Raw genomic sequence first — 17,163 nt, 5'->3', positions numbered from 1 at the left:
TACAATAACATTCCAGCTTACCAAGAAACTAGTACGTCGACCTCCAACCGGCGTACTTGTGGTTTGAAGACACAGCGTGTCTGCATTTTCACCAAGTAGTGAAGTCATATGAGTTATGACTAGGGCGATTTTTTTTTACCTAAAAAACGGAAGATTTTGACAAAAAAAATCAAAGTTTCGACAAATTTTTACCTTGAAAAACTTAATTTTGACCTAACGTATGCAAATCAGGTGTTTTTCCCAAATAATGTTATAATTGTACTACTTATCTTCATTTGTGGTTGGAACTGGTCTGTCCTTACGAAGTAGTCTGGCCTGAAAATTCTTTTTAGACTCAAAAACTGACAAATTTTGGCATGAAAAAACTTTATTTTAACGAAATCTGGCCCTGTGAAGATTTCCAGTAGTTACATCACGTAATGTGGTAGAAATAATTAAAGGTAGCTTTCCCAGAATGGAGAAATAACGTTCAACAGCAGCTGCTTCATTCTGACAGTATACCCTCTCACTTGGAACAATTGTGTTGGTGGTAATATCCCCAAGAGTTGGCTGATGCTAGTATTTTTATGAAGATGGATATGGGTCATACTCATTATGAGCAATTGCATCCTGGAAGTCGTTGTATGCTTTGATATCCTGACGAGGAAAGAGTCGGCGGTTATGATGTTGTGTATGAGCCACAAAAATCTTATTACAGGGACAGTCAGAAGCTTTGTATTTGTTTAATAAAACATTAAATACGGACTCTACTCGGAAAGGATGACATATTTTATAAGAACAATATATTTTTTTTAAAGTATGTATTCAAAACTCTTTGCGATTGTATTTGCAGGCTACTTCAACGCCACCGACCTCGGAAGGACCGCGTCCCATTACTACATCAACTGTAGCACCATCGAAACTTTTAACGAAATGATCAGCGCCACCATGCCCGTGTCGAGAGTGTTTGCGATGATTTCAAAGTGCAGCGAGTTCGAACAAGTCAAGGTTGGTACACTGATAAAACTATCTCCCAATGGTACTTACTTAGTTGCTTTTTTACCCTTTTCTCCTGATTCTACTTCCACAATTTTTAGCATTGCTTTTACTTCTTCTTCAGAAGCATCAGTTACTACTTTGGTCGTGCTTGAAACCGGAAGTAGCGAGGTTGTAACCAAGTCACACGGTTCCGAGTCACAAGTCAATCTCACTTTTAGAGTTTTGACTGGAGTCAAGTCGAGTCATTTTCAATTCACCACCGAGTCCAAGTCAGCTAGTAGAGGGTCGAGTACGGGTTACAGGCTTTTTGAACTTTGCTCGAGTGATATAGAATGGCTCACACTCATAATATACTAATTTTTCTCAGTCTTAACAGTTTCTGGCACTGTGTTCCAAAGTATCAGGACTGATAGCAATAATGTAGCTTTACTATTCTTCGAAGTTACAATGAAATGTCGGTCTTGGGTGTCATATGACTTGGTTCGAGTCGAGCAATTTTACGCATTTGAAAAAATGACTCGAGTCAAGTCGCATCACCAAAAAATCTGGAGTCGAGTCATTTTACGCATTTCAAGAAATGAATCGAGTCAAGTCAAGTCACCAAAAAATTGCGACTCAAGTCGTGTAATTTTACGCATTTGAAAAAATGACTCGAGTCAAGTCGCATCACCAAGAAATCTGGAGTCAAGTCATTTTACGCATTTCAAAAAATGACTCGAGTCAAGTCAAGTCACCAAAAATTGCGACTCGAGTCGAGTCATTTTATGCATCTGAAAGCATGACTCGAGTCAAGTCGAGTCACCAAGAAATCGCGACTCGAGTCATTTCACGCATTTGAAAAAATGACTCGAGTCAAGTCGAGTCACCAAGAAATCGCGACTCGAGTCGAGTCATTTTACGCATTTGAAGAAATGACTCGACTTGAGTCACCAAAAAATCGAGAGTCAAGTCATTTTACGCATTTTAAAATATGGCTCGAGTCAAGTTAGTCTCCAAGAAATAGCGACTCAAGTCGAGTCATTTTACGCATTTCAGAAAATGACTCGAGTCAAGTCGAGTCACCGAGAAATCGCGACTCAAGTCGAGTCATTTTACGCATTTTTCTTCTTGCCTAGGTGCGTGATGACGAATTAGATGAACTGGACGATCTAATCGACACGATGTGTGTTGTGCCACCTGGCGGTGGATCGGAGAACACGTACGGCAAAGTCAACATACTGCTACAGACGTATATCTCGCGGGGATCCGTCAGAAGCTTCTCGCTGACGTCGGACCTGATGTACATTGCTCAGGTTAGGATAAATCAGTTGGTTCTACCTAGTTTTTAGTCTGTTCTGAACGCCGAATAGTTGTATGAGTAGTTCTAGTTCTAGTTGTAAGTTTTAAAAAGTTAGAAGTTCTGTGTTTACTTCTTCTCAGGCACCAAACGATGGCCAGTTTCACCACCTCTAGACTCGCATTCGATTGTGTGTTAAAGGGGCACTGCATTCTAAAAACGATGTGGTCTCAAATTGAAGCGCAATACAAACAAAATTTGGCTGCAGCCATTTTCTTCAGAGCGCCACCGTGATGGAGCAGCAATGTATTGAAATTTCCATAGGGGTTTCACGCTCCAGCAGTCACGCAGAGATCAAACTTTATATAGTCGTCTATTTCTTTAGGACAGAAATATATCATGTCCTATTCTTATGTATAAAACATTGCTCATGTATGTAACATTGTTAGAAATGATCTGTTTCTGTTCTAAAGAAATAGAATACACTGGGCCCGATTTCGATATAAATCTCCCGACTGGACATCTTCCGTTGAACGCGGTATCTAAACCACCTTGGCATGTACTACATGTTTCCTTCATAACATCGGCTGACAACTATATAAAGTTCGATCTCTGCGTGATTGCTGGAGCGTGAAACACTTGTGGAAATTTCAATACATTGCAGCTCCATTTTGGTGGCGTTCTGAGGAAAATGGCTGCGGCCAATTTTTTTTCTTCGTTTTGCCCTTCAATTGGAGACCACACCGTTTTTAGAGTGCAGTGCCGCTTTAACCGTTCTGTTTTCACACAGAACGCCGGTAGGATCGTACGCGGGCTCTTCGACATCGCCGTGAAAAAGGGCCACCCTCTCCTCACCAAGCGTCTCCTGGACCTGTCCAAGTGCGTGGAACGCAGGATGTGGCTTGACGAGAGCCCGCTATGCCAGTTTCCAATCCTGAAGCACGACACTCTGCGGAAGCTCAAGGAGCAAAGGCTCACCATCGATAAAATGCAGGACATGCCAGCGTCAGAAATCGGTATGGCTGATATCTAAAGCAGGCAACTTGAGTGAAATCACGAATTTGTCACCTATAAGCGAGGCATAGTATGGTGTGGAACAGAATTTTGGTGTGGAATATGGAAATGTGCAAGTATAGTATGGAAAGATTCTCCATACTTCCATACTTTAACATATCCTACTTTCTATTCGTCAAATCGCTTGCATACCGCATGAAATCGTTCCCTGACAAGCCTTAGTCTCAAACTCAGACACTGTAATATTTTTTATGGCAAAAAAGTAGTGGACGCATTGTCAGCTCATTAAATTAGATTCTCTCTGATTGAAGAATGGATACCACTAGCGGTAACTAATGAACATGATGGGTATGACCTATTATGCCACGATATAAATTATATTCTGAAGTATGTACTGCTACCCACTCAAAGCAGGGCTCGTTCTATGTTAATGGGCGACATTGTCAGACAAGGGGGCAAAGAAATATTTTTGGTGAAGAAGTTTGGCTAGGTCCGTTACTTTCGAGCTCAGCTCAAGTAACAGTGCAAAAACACTGCCATACATGCATATGCTAATTTAGAAAATGGGTAATTTTGACGAAATTTGTTGTGCTATCAAAAACAAGCTTTGTTGCCTTAATCTTCACTTTTATCTTTGGCCATTTATACATGCTATTTGATAACTAATTTTTATTGACAAGTCACCCGATCACCGCTACCTATTTTTTCAAGATGTTGATTTTATTGGATTTGAATTTTTGAACCAATTTCATCACTTATGCGATTTTTTTTTACCTAAAAAACGAATGATTTTGACCTAAAAAAGAGAATTTTTACATTTTTTTAGCTTAAAAAACTAGATTTTGACAAAATTTGCCCCCGTGTATGTAAATTAGGTGTTAGAATTGCTCTTCTGCTCTTCATTTCTGGCAATGTTTTGACCTGCCGCTACAATTTTGACAAAATTTTGGACTCCAGCACACTTTGTTTCTTACTTCGATTCACGTTTTTGGATTCTGTACGTCTGTGCTAAGCGTCTTACATCTAGGGCACATGATCCGACACCCCAAGATGGGCACGATGGTGAAGGCCTGCGTCAAGGAATTTCCCGCCATCGAATTGGAAACCCAAATTCAGCCGATCACAAGGACTGTGTTGCGCATCAGGGTCACGATCATTCCGAAGTTCAAATGGCATCGAAAGGTAAATGAAGCAGTATCTAGTATTAGTCATAAGGCTCCGAGTCACAAGTCTATCTCACTTTTATAGTTTTGACTCGAGTCAAGTCAATCATTTTCAATGCTCCACCGAGTCAAGTCCTAGTCCAAGTCAGCCAGTAGAGGGTCGAGTCCGAGTCCAAGTCATTATGATCCACGTTCAATCCGATTTAACCTACTTTTTTCAACTCCTTCGGGTGATATAGAATGGCTCGCATTCATAATATCGTAATTTTCCTCATTTTCAACAGTTTCTGGCCCTATTTTCCAAGTATCAGGACAGACAGACGAAATACCAATCATGTGGTTACTTTACTATTCTTCGAAGTTGCAATGAAATGTCTGTATAGGCCGTCCTAGTCTCGAGTCACATGACTTGGTTCGAGTCGTGCGCAATGACTCGAGTACAAGTCGAGTCAATACAAGAATTGGCTCGAGTCAAGTCAAGTCACCAAAAATTGCGACTTGAGTCATAACAACCCTATGGTGAACCAACAAATTATGCTAACCCCAGGATTAGTGTTAATTTATGCTTATCTCACACATCAGTTAGTTGATTTAATTCAGCTGTCGCACAATTCACATCAATATTTGTTTAGAAGCAGTATATTTGCGGGCCTGTGTATTCATAAAGTGCTTCTTTGAATTCATTTCAAATTGTAATTCGCTTATTTTTCGTCCTTCAGGTGCACGGGCTCAGCGGTGAACCGTGGTGGATATGGGTGGAAGACCCTGACACCAACACAATGTACCACAGCGAGTATTATATCCTTCATATGAAGCACGTGAGTTACCTCTGAAGCCCTATACATTATGGAAGGCAGACTCTTCTGTTTTTGGTCCTGCAAGCTTGTTTAAACGGAAGATCAGCGAACTGTGATGATGGATCTTACCGATATCAACTTCATACCATAATAGTTGAACTCAAGTTCAAAATATTGCTGTATAAACCCTGTATTGCTTTCGTCAAAATATCCAATTTTAACCGATTGGCACCGGCTGCCATTTTCGAAAAATTTTACTTCATTTTTCAAAATTGAAAAATGGTACCTTCCTGGGATCCGAACACTGTAACCAAGTTATCGTTCGATTCAAAATATCAACGCGTAGCCGATTGCGCCATTCAAATCAATACCGACGCCGTGTCTGATTACTTATATGAAGAACAAACCGAAAATACGTTAGTTGGGAACAGACATGCTAAATTGCGTACTTTATGAACCTTAGTATAGGTATTCGACAACGATACAGTCTGGTGTATTGTATAGGTACAGAATTCATCGTTCTAGTGAGCCCTGAGTCGACGGTCTACGTCTAGCAGGCGCTAATTTCTAATCAAAACAATACCGACCGTTTTAGTCAGCTCGCGGCGGGCCTCCGAGAAAGTGAGTCATGGCGAGTGATGCGCGGGTGTGGTAACTTCTAAGGCGTATAACTCAAATTGTTGTGAACCATAATCGGTCATTTTAGTATCCGTAGACGGATATTATACAGTCCTTACCATAATGATTTACTGCAAATGCTTATCATTACTACAACGTAAGATATTTATCGATGTACTACAGCTCTTTGTATACCCAGACGCATGCTTTTGCGTAGGTATAATCCCTGAGTAATATCGTATGTATTCCGAATTATACTTGACCATTAGCCATAATTTAGAATCATATAGGCAACAACAATTCACAGACACAATCTATGAAGGTCTATGGCTATTAGAACACGATATATTTCACGTTATGTAACGGGTATTCAGCCATCTGCTTGAAGCTGGTACGGTAGTCTGACGGAATTCGCATCCCGATTTTCAAATGAAACCTCGAGCGGTATAGAACTAACTAGTATAGTTGCTTTAGGAAAATAAAAACAGAAGCTGACAATCGCTATTCATAGCAACAAACTACAGCTGGTTATGACGAATAAAACCAACTAAACGACAGTGTATATGGCGGGTATGAGGAACGCCCGTGTCTGCGAAATGATGCTTCGGCGGATATTTTCGTCACGCGGCCTATCACATAGCTTTTGATCAGCTTAGATGTAACTAATATCAGATATGAAGATACGTGTGGACTTGTATGGACACTAGCTATACACATAATGTAACAACTATGCCCTAAGACGGCTAGAACGAAACATACAGAACGTTATCTGAGAGTGGTCAATGACGCGCGAATTGCCGACACAGTGTATTTTGCAACATATTTATCTACGGTGTTTGATGTACGATTTCGACGTCTTCGATATAATAAATATCAAATAACAAGGTATAAATGAACTTGTACGAACATTATCTATTCACAGAAATGAACAGCAACGACCTAGCACGATTAATATGTAATATATCGTGGTTTCAATTACGGTACCCTTCTCTCGTACCGGCATGTAGAAAAATAGACACGCCGGTGTCAAATGGTTAAGACGCACCTAATATAACACAAGGACTATTGTGGTGCCCTCTTATCAGTAGTTTTCGGCCCAGTGAAGGATTCAACTAAATCCAAAAGTGAAACCAATATGGAAAACTATGAGGTAAAATTTGTCTGTAATTTCGATTGTTGTGTCATTCATAGACAAGTGCTCGATATATGTGTTTATATAACAGATGTTGTGAATAAAACAATCTTCAAGTTTTGCACCATGAACCAGCTATTTCAGACACGATATCATTCAACAAATAAGTTGTATTCGATTAATTTATTTGATCTATTCCACCTAGTACCGTGCCAGTCTTCGAGTTGATAAGTTCAACTGTACTGAATGTATTCATGGAAGCAGATTGGAATAGGTATGATTGAAAAAAATACCAAATGATATTTAATGTGATTTAGAACGGGCATGGTATTCTTTACGGTCGACTAACAGGTGTGTTGTCCAAGTTTCCTCTTCATTCGTACTGATAAATTCGAATAATATACAATGGTGCATGTAATTGAATATTCCCAGGTGGAAAACAGGGAGAACCAGCAACTTGTCTTCACGATTCCCATCGTCGAACCGATACCGTCGCAATACATGGTGCACGCGGAATCTGACCGGTGGCTGGGAGCTTCTGCCGTCTGTCCCATATCGTTCCAGCACCTGATACTGCCGGACCGCCATCCTCCGCACACAGGTACAGCGGTACAGCCTAAATTTTAGTGTGGGCTATTTAGTTATTCATAGACGGTAGGTGTTAAAATCTATGTACAATAGTATCTGAGATTGTATTACCTCTAATTTTCATTTTTCACTGGGAGAGTTGGTCAGTTGTGAAGTATATCTTGTGCTGCATCCATTACATACTCAAATGGATATATTTTCAGATTACTTACACTCCTACTTATTGGTTTTCTAGTAAAACTACTTAAACAATTGAATAATATATTGGTATCGAAATGAACCCGAATATTTTCGGCTGACACTCGTCAGGGGTAATCGTCAGCAACTAGTAGAGAATTGGAAAGAATATTGTATATCAACAATCGTATCACTAAATATGATTTTCCAAGTATCAGGACTGACAGACGTAATATTAATCGTGTGGTGACTTTACTATTCTTTGAAGTTACAAGGAAATGTCTGCCTTGGCCGTCCTAGTCTCGGGTCGTATGACTTGGTTCGAGTCAATACAGAATTTGACTCGAGTCGCGTCATTTTACGCACTCATAACTAAATCGCCCAATCTTACTTGTAATTGAGTAGAAACTTATGACTTGGCTTCTATGTGAGTGGCAATGCTGATGAATTTTACCGAGCTTGCACCCGCAAGTATGGATTCAAGCTACTGCTACTTGAATATAGTATGTATCTGCTTTGAACGCCTACAAATTTACCCTTTGTGTAGAACTTTTGGACTTGGAGCCTTTGCCTGTGACGGCGTTGAAGGAAGAATATCGCTGCCTGTACAAGTTTTCCCATTTCAACCCTGTGCAGACGCAGATTTTCCATTGCTTGTATCATAACGATTGCAATGCTCTGGTTGGTAAGTAGTCAGGTTCAGTATACAACTGAATAGTATATTGCTATTGAAATGAACAGAAATATTTTCGGGTGACACTCGTCAGCGGTAATCGTCAGCAACTATTACAGAATTGGAAAGAACATTGTAGGCTGTATCAGCAATCGTATCACCAACGTAATTTTCGAAATGTTTATCAGAAAATTTTGGTGCTCGATCGAAGACATATTCCTCAAATTTGAGCCACATCTTGAGCAGAGTTTTAAGATACATTTTCAAGTTGCAGTGCGCTTTTTTGCCTTCAAAATTTTCCAGTCATAAACTGCTCTCCGATCCTCCTTGTTCATCAGGTCACGCGGGGTAAGAGGAGGTATAAAAACAACCCAAAAATACGGCTTCGTACTTGCTGCATCGGTATTTCTGACGAAAATCATTCAATAACTTTTAAGAATGCATTGCATCATACGTTCGGCTGTATATAGGCTGATAAGAACTCGATTTCTCAGGATATCATAATTTTGAGGCTATAGCAATATCGCTGATATAGCATATCTTGTAGATACACTACTGGATTTTCAAAACGCTTGACTAGAACTAGAACTAACAGCCTTTAAAAATCTGTAATTAAGTAACTAATAAACGGATAACACCAATTCCTGAATTGCGAATGTGGAATATCTAAAGGGCGTGGTTTTGAGTTTGAAATGGAAGGGGTTCGACCCCTAAAACGCACCCCCCGGCTAAACCAGTGTTAGTAGTAATGACTTTGAGCTTGCGATGGCTGCAAGGACATCACACAGTAGGACGCCAGCATCACTATTCACACCAAACGGTGACACTTGTTTTTTAGCTGTGCGCAACTCATTATCTTTTTAAATGTGCAGCTAGAACTCGGACTGGAACTACTCACTTTTCAAGTAGAACTAGAACTAAAATTACTCGAAAAACAGTAGTTGATTGGCCGTAAACTAGCTAGATTGGTGGTTTGTGCGAGTATGTGGTACACCGCAATCTTCTGCAGATATCGAAATAAGGCATATCTCCATTAGAACCAACTATAACGACCGTATCCAGCAAGACAGTGGTGGTAAAGCTGGCTATTTTGCATGTCTGTAAACTACATTCTGACATTGTAAATATTCTAGGTGCTCCTACCGGGTCTGGAAAGACGGTGGCTGCGGAACTGGCGATTTTACATATGTTCGACACGCAGCCAAAGGGCAAAGCCGTCTATATCGCACCCATGAAGGCTCTGGTGAGGGAGAGGATATCGGACTGGCAGGAGAGATTCGGCCGGAGACTCGGTAAAACGTACGTCTCTGTCGTACTGTGGAGGAAGAGTATTTATTTCGTATTCCGCAATTGTCTGTGCAACAGGATTGTTGAAAAAAATTTCAAATTTTACTGGCGACCTGATAAAATTGTGAGGCTGCCTAAAAAAAACGCTGCATGCCAAATTTGGCTCAACGCCGACCATTGGAAACACGGAAGAAGAAAATTTGGATTTGACTAATAAAAAATGAATTTTTCAGATTTCACTGGCTACCCCATGAATTTATTAAGTTGTCTGAAAAAATGCAATGCGTATCAAATTTGGCTCGATTTCAACTGGTAGAAGCGAAGTTATTATAGTAGAAAATTTTTGATTTGAAAAAATAGCAGTTGCTGCGTGAAATTCTTCAATTATTAATCATAGAAGTGCCCACTGTAAATACTGTAAAATTATATCAATTCCAAAATTTTTATACTGCAATAACTCTGCTTATATTAGTTGGATTTGAGCCAAATTTATTAGGCATCGCTTTTTCTAGAAAACTTAGCAATTTCATGAGATGGGCAATAATTTTTTTTTAATTTGCAGTGGTTCCAGTTCTAGTACCAGTTGTGCATTTAAAATATATACTCTCCAAAGTCATTCCTAGCTCAGAGTCAGCACTGCTAACAGTGACGTAGACAGGGAGTGGGTTTTGGGGGTCGGAACCCTCCCATTACGAAATTGTACTGATTTAATCTAAATTGTATCAAGGTAGTTATATTTTAGTTGGTTAGTTACGGATTTTTAATGGTCTGTAGCTCTAGTTCTTGAAAATTGGGTTGTTCCAGTTACGCGTTTGGAAAACTCAGCAGTTTGTCTGACTGTAACACTATGATTATAATGACCGGTAGAACGCAATTGAAAAGCACGTCGTTGCTAGAAGTCTCTGGCCGTTACAGCATCGTGGAGTTGACCGGTGACGTGGCCCCGGACATGCGCGCCGTGGCCAGGTCCGACATCATCGTGACCACCCCGGAGAAATGGGACGGAATTTCGAGAAGCTGGCAGACCAGGAACTACGTCAAAAGCGTGGCGCTGATCGTGATCGACGAAATTCATTTACTAGGTAAGGAATCATTGGAAATTTCTAAATAGATGGTTCATGGTACAGAAATCGAATATTGGTTTCATCCAGTGCCATAATACATTTATTCTTATTCTAGTCAGAAGTTTTGAAAATTGAGTAGTTCTAGCTGTAATTCTACTTGCGAGTATCGAAAAGTGGATAGTTTCACTTCAAATTCTAGTTGTGAGTTTTGAAAAGGGGGAGGTTATAGTTTTAATTCTAGTTGCGAGTTTTAAAAAGTGAGTAGTTCTAGTTCTATTTATGATTTTTGAAAAGTTAGTAATTATAGTTCTAGCTGTGAGTTTAGAAGAGTGAGTTATTTTAATTCTTATTCAAGTTGTAAATTTTTGAAAAGTGGATAGTTCTAGTTGTAATTCTACTTGCGAGTATTAAAAAGTGGGTAGTTTAAGTTCAAATTCTAGTTGTGAGTTTTGAAAAGTGAGTAATTATAGTTCTAGCTGTGAGTTTAGAAGAGTGAGTTATTTTAATTCTTATTCGAGTTGTAAATTTTTGAAAAGTGGGTAGTTCTAGTTGTAATACTACTTGCGAGAATTGAAAAGTGGGCAGCTTGAGTGCAAATTCTAGTTGTGAGTTTTGAAAAGTGGGTGGTTCTAGTTCTAATTCTAGGTGTGAGTGTGGAAAAGGGAGTGGTTCTAGTTTTATTTCCGTTTGCGGGTTTTGAAAAGTGGGTAGTACTGATTGCAATTCTTTCTGCGGGTTTTGAAAATTGACTAGTGCTTATTTTAAAAATCCAGTAGTTTCTACATAACCATTGTATATGCAGCATGCGCAAAACAAGTTGCTGCACGCATTTTGAGTACTCTGCGTTTTCAGGTGAGGACCGCGGCCCGGTGTTGGAGGTCATCGTGTCGAGGACAAATTTTATTTCGTCCCACACCGAAAGATTTGTGAGGGTGGTCGGGCTTTCCACGGCTTTGGCGAACGCGAGAGACCTCGCAGATTGGCTGGGAATCAAACAGGTATCCGCGTTTTCATTATTCAAACATATGAGAAAAGTGGTTTTATAGTTGGGCCAGCGGAATAGAATGCCCAAACACGATCGACCAATTAGCAATAATTACAAGAGATTAACTTTCGCCTCATTTCCAGCTTGGATTATTCAATTTCCGGCCTTCCGTACGCCCAGTACCGATGGACGTGCACATTCACGGCTTCGCGGGGAAGCATTACTGCCCGAGGATGGCTTCCATGAACAAGCCCTGCTTTCAAGGTGGGAAGTTTGAAATTTTTTTCAAGGCGGTTAGTTTCTTTCAGGGGGGATTTGGAATTTCTCTGACGATGGGTAATTCGCAGGAAATTTCAAATTGCTGGAATACTTCAGACTGCTTATTGATACTGAATATTTAAGCACAACATCAGACCTTTCACGGACTATATTTACTGAAAAGTAGTTTTGTGGTATTTTGGCAATAGCTACTTTCACTTGACAGTCTAGCACTGAACAAGTGCTTCCCAACCTTTTTCATCCCAAATATCATCGTACGACCCACAACTAGATATGACCAAAAGTATAAGAACGTATTTCAAGGCGTGTCGTGCAAGTAGCGAGTTAAACTGTATGCCGGCAAGTGACAATGCGCGATAATTTGGGAGACGAGTGTCTCATGCAGACAAGACTTACTACATATGATTGCAAACGAGAAAGTGCATATCCCATCAGTAATTCGTCTTTTATGTCGAACACGGACGGGTTCTGAGTAGCTTGAGTTGCTTTAATAGTTTGCTAATTATAGTTGGATGGCTGCGTTTCAATCAAATGTTCTCAAAGCCTTACGAGGAAGGAATTAATTCCGATTCTCAGACCTACGCAATAACACCCTGTCCAATTTCGCGCTCTAATCAAAAATACTGTCACGAAAATATGGCTCATGAATTATTGAGAGCTTGGGAACGACGATTATGGCAACAAACGCAATTTAATTTAAAGGTAGAGAACGTGTATTTGTTTCTCTAATCATGAGAAGATAAGGTGTATGGCATATTTGGCAAATTGAATAGGAAAGTGTGTCATTTAGAAATTGTTTGATTACCAACCTTAAATAGCTTCACGGCCCACTGGCAGATAGCAGTGCAAGTTGGGAAGCGCTGGTCTAGTTAAGCATGAATTTGCAACAATACTTTTTCTGTAGTCGCTATACTAACCACTGTTAATTTATTTCTTTATCCATTTAACGTTGTCTGTATCCGAACCATATTATGCCTTGATTTCATACAGCGATTCGCACACATTCCCCTGCCAAGCCGGTGCTGATATTCGTGGCGTCAAGGCGGCAGACTCGCCTGACCGCGCTCGACTTGATCGCATATTTGGCCGCTGAAGACGACCCGAAGCAATGGCTGCATATGGTGGAATGGCAGGTAACCGTTGTGGCTTTAATATTGCTTTCAGGACTGCATTCATTGTAGTAAAATTTATTTTACTTGAAGACTTTTCGTGTCCGCCTTGTCAAATATTAGCAGCGCAAAAACAATCATACAAAAAGAGATTCAAATGGAAACCAATTCAGCAAAGTATGACGTAACGATGTACTTTTGGAAAACAATTCAGCTTACACTGGTATTTTTGCGGTAGTCATAGCAAAGAAAACCAATTAAAATCAGAATCATGCAATGCGCGGGAAAACGTTGGACAAACGTATGGCAGTGTACATTAATGAAATATTTTAAGGATGTAAAGCAGGGGAGGATAATCTTTCCGACCGAAGGACCACTTTCATATTGATGATCATTTTTTGGTCGTCCTATAGGAGTGAACGGTGAAAACGAGATTGATATCACTACGCATGAAAATCTAGAACAATTATGACACAAAAATTCTGGGTGTATTTATATCCTAGCCGCGCGGGGCTCTAAGTTTGTTTGAACGTAATGAATGAATTTGGTCAAAAATGATGTCGCCGACGATGTTACTGCGATTGCAGGCACGAAGTTGCATGTTGGTCGACACTTTCTCTCATAATTGTGAATATAGTTTATTAATTCTGTAAAGTTCAGGTGGGCACCAATACTAATTGCAAGAAATCGAGTGACAATAAATCGCGTGAAGCGCTAAAAAAACATCAAGTCAAATAAATCTGCCACGAAATATTCTACTTTATGGTCACATACGAAGATTTACGTAAATGTGGTTGGCCCCTGGCTACGACAATGCGTTAGAGTTGGAACTGATATTTTATTCATCAAATTTTTGGTTGGTATTGCAAGCTCACAATAACTTTCCTGGGTAATTTATTTTTTTGATAATATAACTAATTTCGAGAATTACCTCACGGGCCAGTCAAAACCTTCTCTCGTAAAGTAGCTGATTTAGATACTGCTTTTTCCTGTCGCTTCAAACCCAATATGGAATAACTTTTCACTCATGTCTCTGCGCTCGTGATTTTTTAGATGGAGGAACTGACGAAGAACGTGCAAGACAGTAACCTGCGTCTGACGCTAGCGTTTGGAATCGGACTGCACCACGCCGGGCTCGTGGACAAGGACAGGACACTGGTCGAAGAGCTGTTTGTGAACCAGAAAATACAGGCGAGTCCGTGACTCTTAGTAACTGGAGATATTTTAACCCCGAGGTCGGACAGATCTCTTTTTCAAGATTCAACCTCGCCTCGTGTTTGTCATGACTACGGCAATTTTTTTTTGACATGTCAAAAAAAGTCAAAATTAGGTCAAAATTGTAGCGTTAGGTCAAAAAATGTCAAAATTGTTTACAAAGTTGAAACTTTTTTACAGCCTGCATTTTGTTTGTATCGTAGATTTTGTACTGTCGGTGAACTTATCATTTGACATTTTACAGCTTGTAGCATACTTTACAGGCCTACCGTTGTAGATGTCCCATTGTCTGCACATTGTGAATCATAAACAGTCAAATGAAACAAGTTGGTTGACATGGTGTTATGCTCAACGTACTGCAATATCCCAACCGAAGCAAGACTGCGTGGACATTGCATAGCTCTTATATCAAGAAGCATATGATGAAACATTGTGATGCAGAAACCATTGTCAGAATGAAGCAGCGCGGTTTGTCACCAGCAGTGTACGCACAACTTCAGTGCTGTCAGCCAACAACTGCTGCTGTTGAACGTTCTTTCTTCCTTCTTGGCAAGCTACTTAGTAAGGACAGACATTTTCTGTACTACAACAATTTTAATTATTTCTACCATAATACGTTATGTAACTACTGGAATTTTTCATAGGGCCGGATTTCGTTAAAATAATAGTTTTTTTTCAAGTAAAATCTTATCAGTTTTTGAGCCATAAACGTTTTTTCAGGCCAAACAACTTAGTAAGTACAGACTGTTGCAACAAGAAATGAAGATAAATAGTACAATATTAACATTATGTGCGAAAACAACTAATTTGCATACTTGAGGTCAAAATTTGGTCAAAATTGCGTTTTTTAGGTAAAAAAATCGCCCTAGTAATAAAAACCATTTCTTCTTTTCAGATCCTTGTCGCGACCGCGACGGTCGCTTGGGGCGTCAATTTTCCGGCCCATCTGGTCATCGTCAAGGGCACCGAGTATTTCGATGGGAAGACCAAGAGATACGTCGACTTCCCAATCACAGGTACGCGAAATCGAGACAGAATTTTCTGGTCGTAGGGTTTTCTTCGATTTACTCCGGCCGTAGACTAGGGGTTTTCAAATTAGGGTTCATGAAATGCCAATACCAATCTTCAGGCGGGGATCATAAAGTCAGGGTACGCGGGAGAATGCTAATCCTCTGATTAAAAACATTCAGTGATGGTAAGTTTTTCACTGGATAAAAAGTTTCACCTGAAGAATCCCGAAAATCCTCGCGCGAAATCTCATCCAATTTTATTTTATTCAGATGAGTAGCATTCTACCAGATAAGCAACGTTTGTGATCTCCGCCCTTAGAGTTTTTAGTTCAAGGTCAATAAAGTTTTATCACGTTATCTGTAATATCATAATTTGGGTCGGTTATTCCAGATTATATCGTCATTGCAGGTTGGTAATGAGTCTAGTCCGTCTCAGACTCGATTTTTTGATGACTCGACTTGACTCGAGTCATTTTTTCAAATGCGTATTTGTGTACTGACTCAACTTGTTCTCGAGTCATTGCGCATGACTCGAACCAAGTCATGTGACTCGACACTAGGACTGCTAGGACCGACATTTCATTGTAACTTCTAAGAATAGTAAAGTCACCACATGATTGATATTTCGTCTATCAGTCCTGATACTCGGAAAATAGGGCCAGGAACTGTTAGGACTGACGAAAATTACGATATTATGAATGCGAGCCAATTCTATATCACTCGAGCAGAGTTGAAAAAAGTGGGTTGAACCGAATTGAACTCAAAACTGGACAATGAACACAATAACTTGGACTCGGACTCGAGTCACAACAATATGACTCTGATTTGACTCGGTGGTCAATTGAAAATGACTGGACTTGACTCGAGTCAAAACTATAAAAGTGAGATTGACTTGTGACTCGGAACCTTTCGACTTGGTTACAACCCTGCAACATAGCAATATGAACCACGTGGTAGATTTTATCATACCCATTCCATTGCACTTTGTGAATATGCTGTTGGTTTTGATCGTGTATTCACAGACTTCTGATAACACTTGATAATGTATAACCCTATAAACGACCCAATAGCGTATCGAGGACAGACTTTGCAATTCTGGGGCATATTTCAGACGTGCTGCAAATGATGGGCCGGGCCGGTCGGCCTCAGTTTGACGAGAGCGCTGTCGCGGTGGTTCTTGTGCACGACGTGAAGAAGCATTTTTACAAGAAGTTCCTGTACGATCCATTCCCGGTGGAGTCCAGTCTGCTCGAGGTGCGTGTTTTCAAGCTATTTGGTATTGTGCCGTGCGCACCATCTTCTTTTCAGTGCACTGCACAACTTTGAGAGGATGTATTCATATTTGAATGAACCCGAATATTTTCGGCTGACACTCGTCAGGGGTAATCGTCAGCAACTAGTAGAGAATTGGGAAGAACATTGTATATCAACTGTTATATCACCTGATATGAAGTCACAAGCGTAGAATTTCGAATAATCGAGGCGAAGATACCGCTTAAGCTAATACGATTCTTGATATGCCAAGTTCTTTTGAATTCTCCACTAGTTGCTGACGATTACCCCTGACGTGTGTGAAATGAAGATAATCGGGTTTATTATATACGAACGAACAATCTGATTTGGATTTTAAATGGATTTGCAGGCACCTTTTTAGTAGAGGTCGACCGATTATCGGCGCCGATATTTGGAAATTTCTCGAATATCGGTATCGGCCAATCTAGGCCGATATCGCGACCGATATTTTATATCTAACTACAATCAACCTTTTCTGAACTGATCTGCAATTCTGTATCATGTT

General features: G+C 40.1%; 1 protein-coding gene across 4 annotated transcripts in view; it reads left to right on the top strand.

Moving 5' to 3' along the window:
- LOC145435605 (activating signal cointegrator 1 complex subunit 3-like) overlaps window positions 1-17,163 on the top strand; it is a 193,456-nt gene that overhangs the window by 163,307 nt on the left and 12,986 nt on the right. For all 4 annotated transcript variants that reach the window (XM_080312889.1, XM_080312888.1, XM_080312890.1 and 1 more), the window contains exons 23-37: window positions 833-987; window positions 2,094-2,270; window positions 3,045-3,270; window positions 4,296-4,450; window positions 5,151-5,249; window positions 7,411-7,579; window positions 8,291-8,428; window positions 9,550-9,715; window positions 10,619-10,785; window positions 11,620-11,765; window positions 11,896-12,016; window positions 13,022-13,164; window positions 14,194-14,331; window positions 15,251-15,371; window positions 16,477-16,619. In XM_080312889.1, the coding sequence (XP_080169015.1) occupies window positions 833-987; window positions 2,094-2,270; window positions 3,045-3,270; window positions 4,296-4,450; window positions 5,151-5,249; window positions 7,411-7,579; window positions 8,291-8,428; window positions 9,550-9,715; window positions 10,619-10,785; window positions 11,620-11,765; window positions 11,896-12,016; window positions 13,022-13,164; window positions 14,194-14,331; window positions 15,251-15,371; window positions 16,477-16,619 (2,264 nt within the window). The remainder of the gene's footprint in view (window positions 1-832; window positions 988-2,093; window positions 2,271-3,044; window positions 3,271-4,295; window positions 4,451-5,150; window positions 5,250-7,410; window positions 7,580-8,290; window positions 8,429-9,549; window positions 9,716-10,618; window positions 10,786-11,619; window positions 11,766-11,895; window positions 12,017-13,021; window positions 13,165-14,193; window positions 14,332-15,250; window positions 15,372-16,476; window positions 16,620-17,163) is intronic.

This window comes from Botryllus schlosseri, chromosome 3 (assembly GCF_051294905.1).
Source record: "Botryllus schlosseri isolate E-star chromosome 3, Bs_hap1, whole genome shotgun sequence".
NCBI lineage: Eukaryota > Metazoa > Chordata > Ascidiacea > Stolidobranchia > Styelidae > Botryllus > Botryllus schlosseri.
This window is presented reverse-complemented; position numbering and strand designations above follow the sequence as displayed.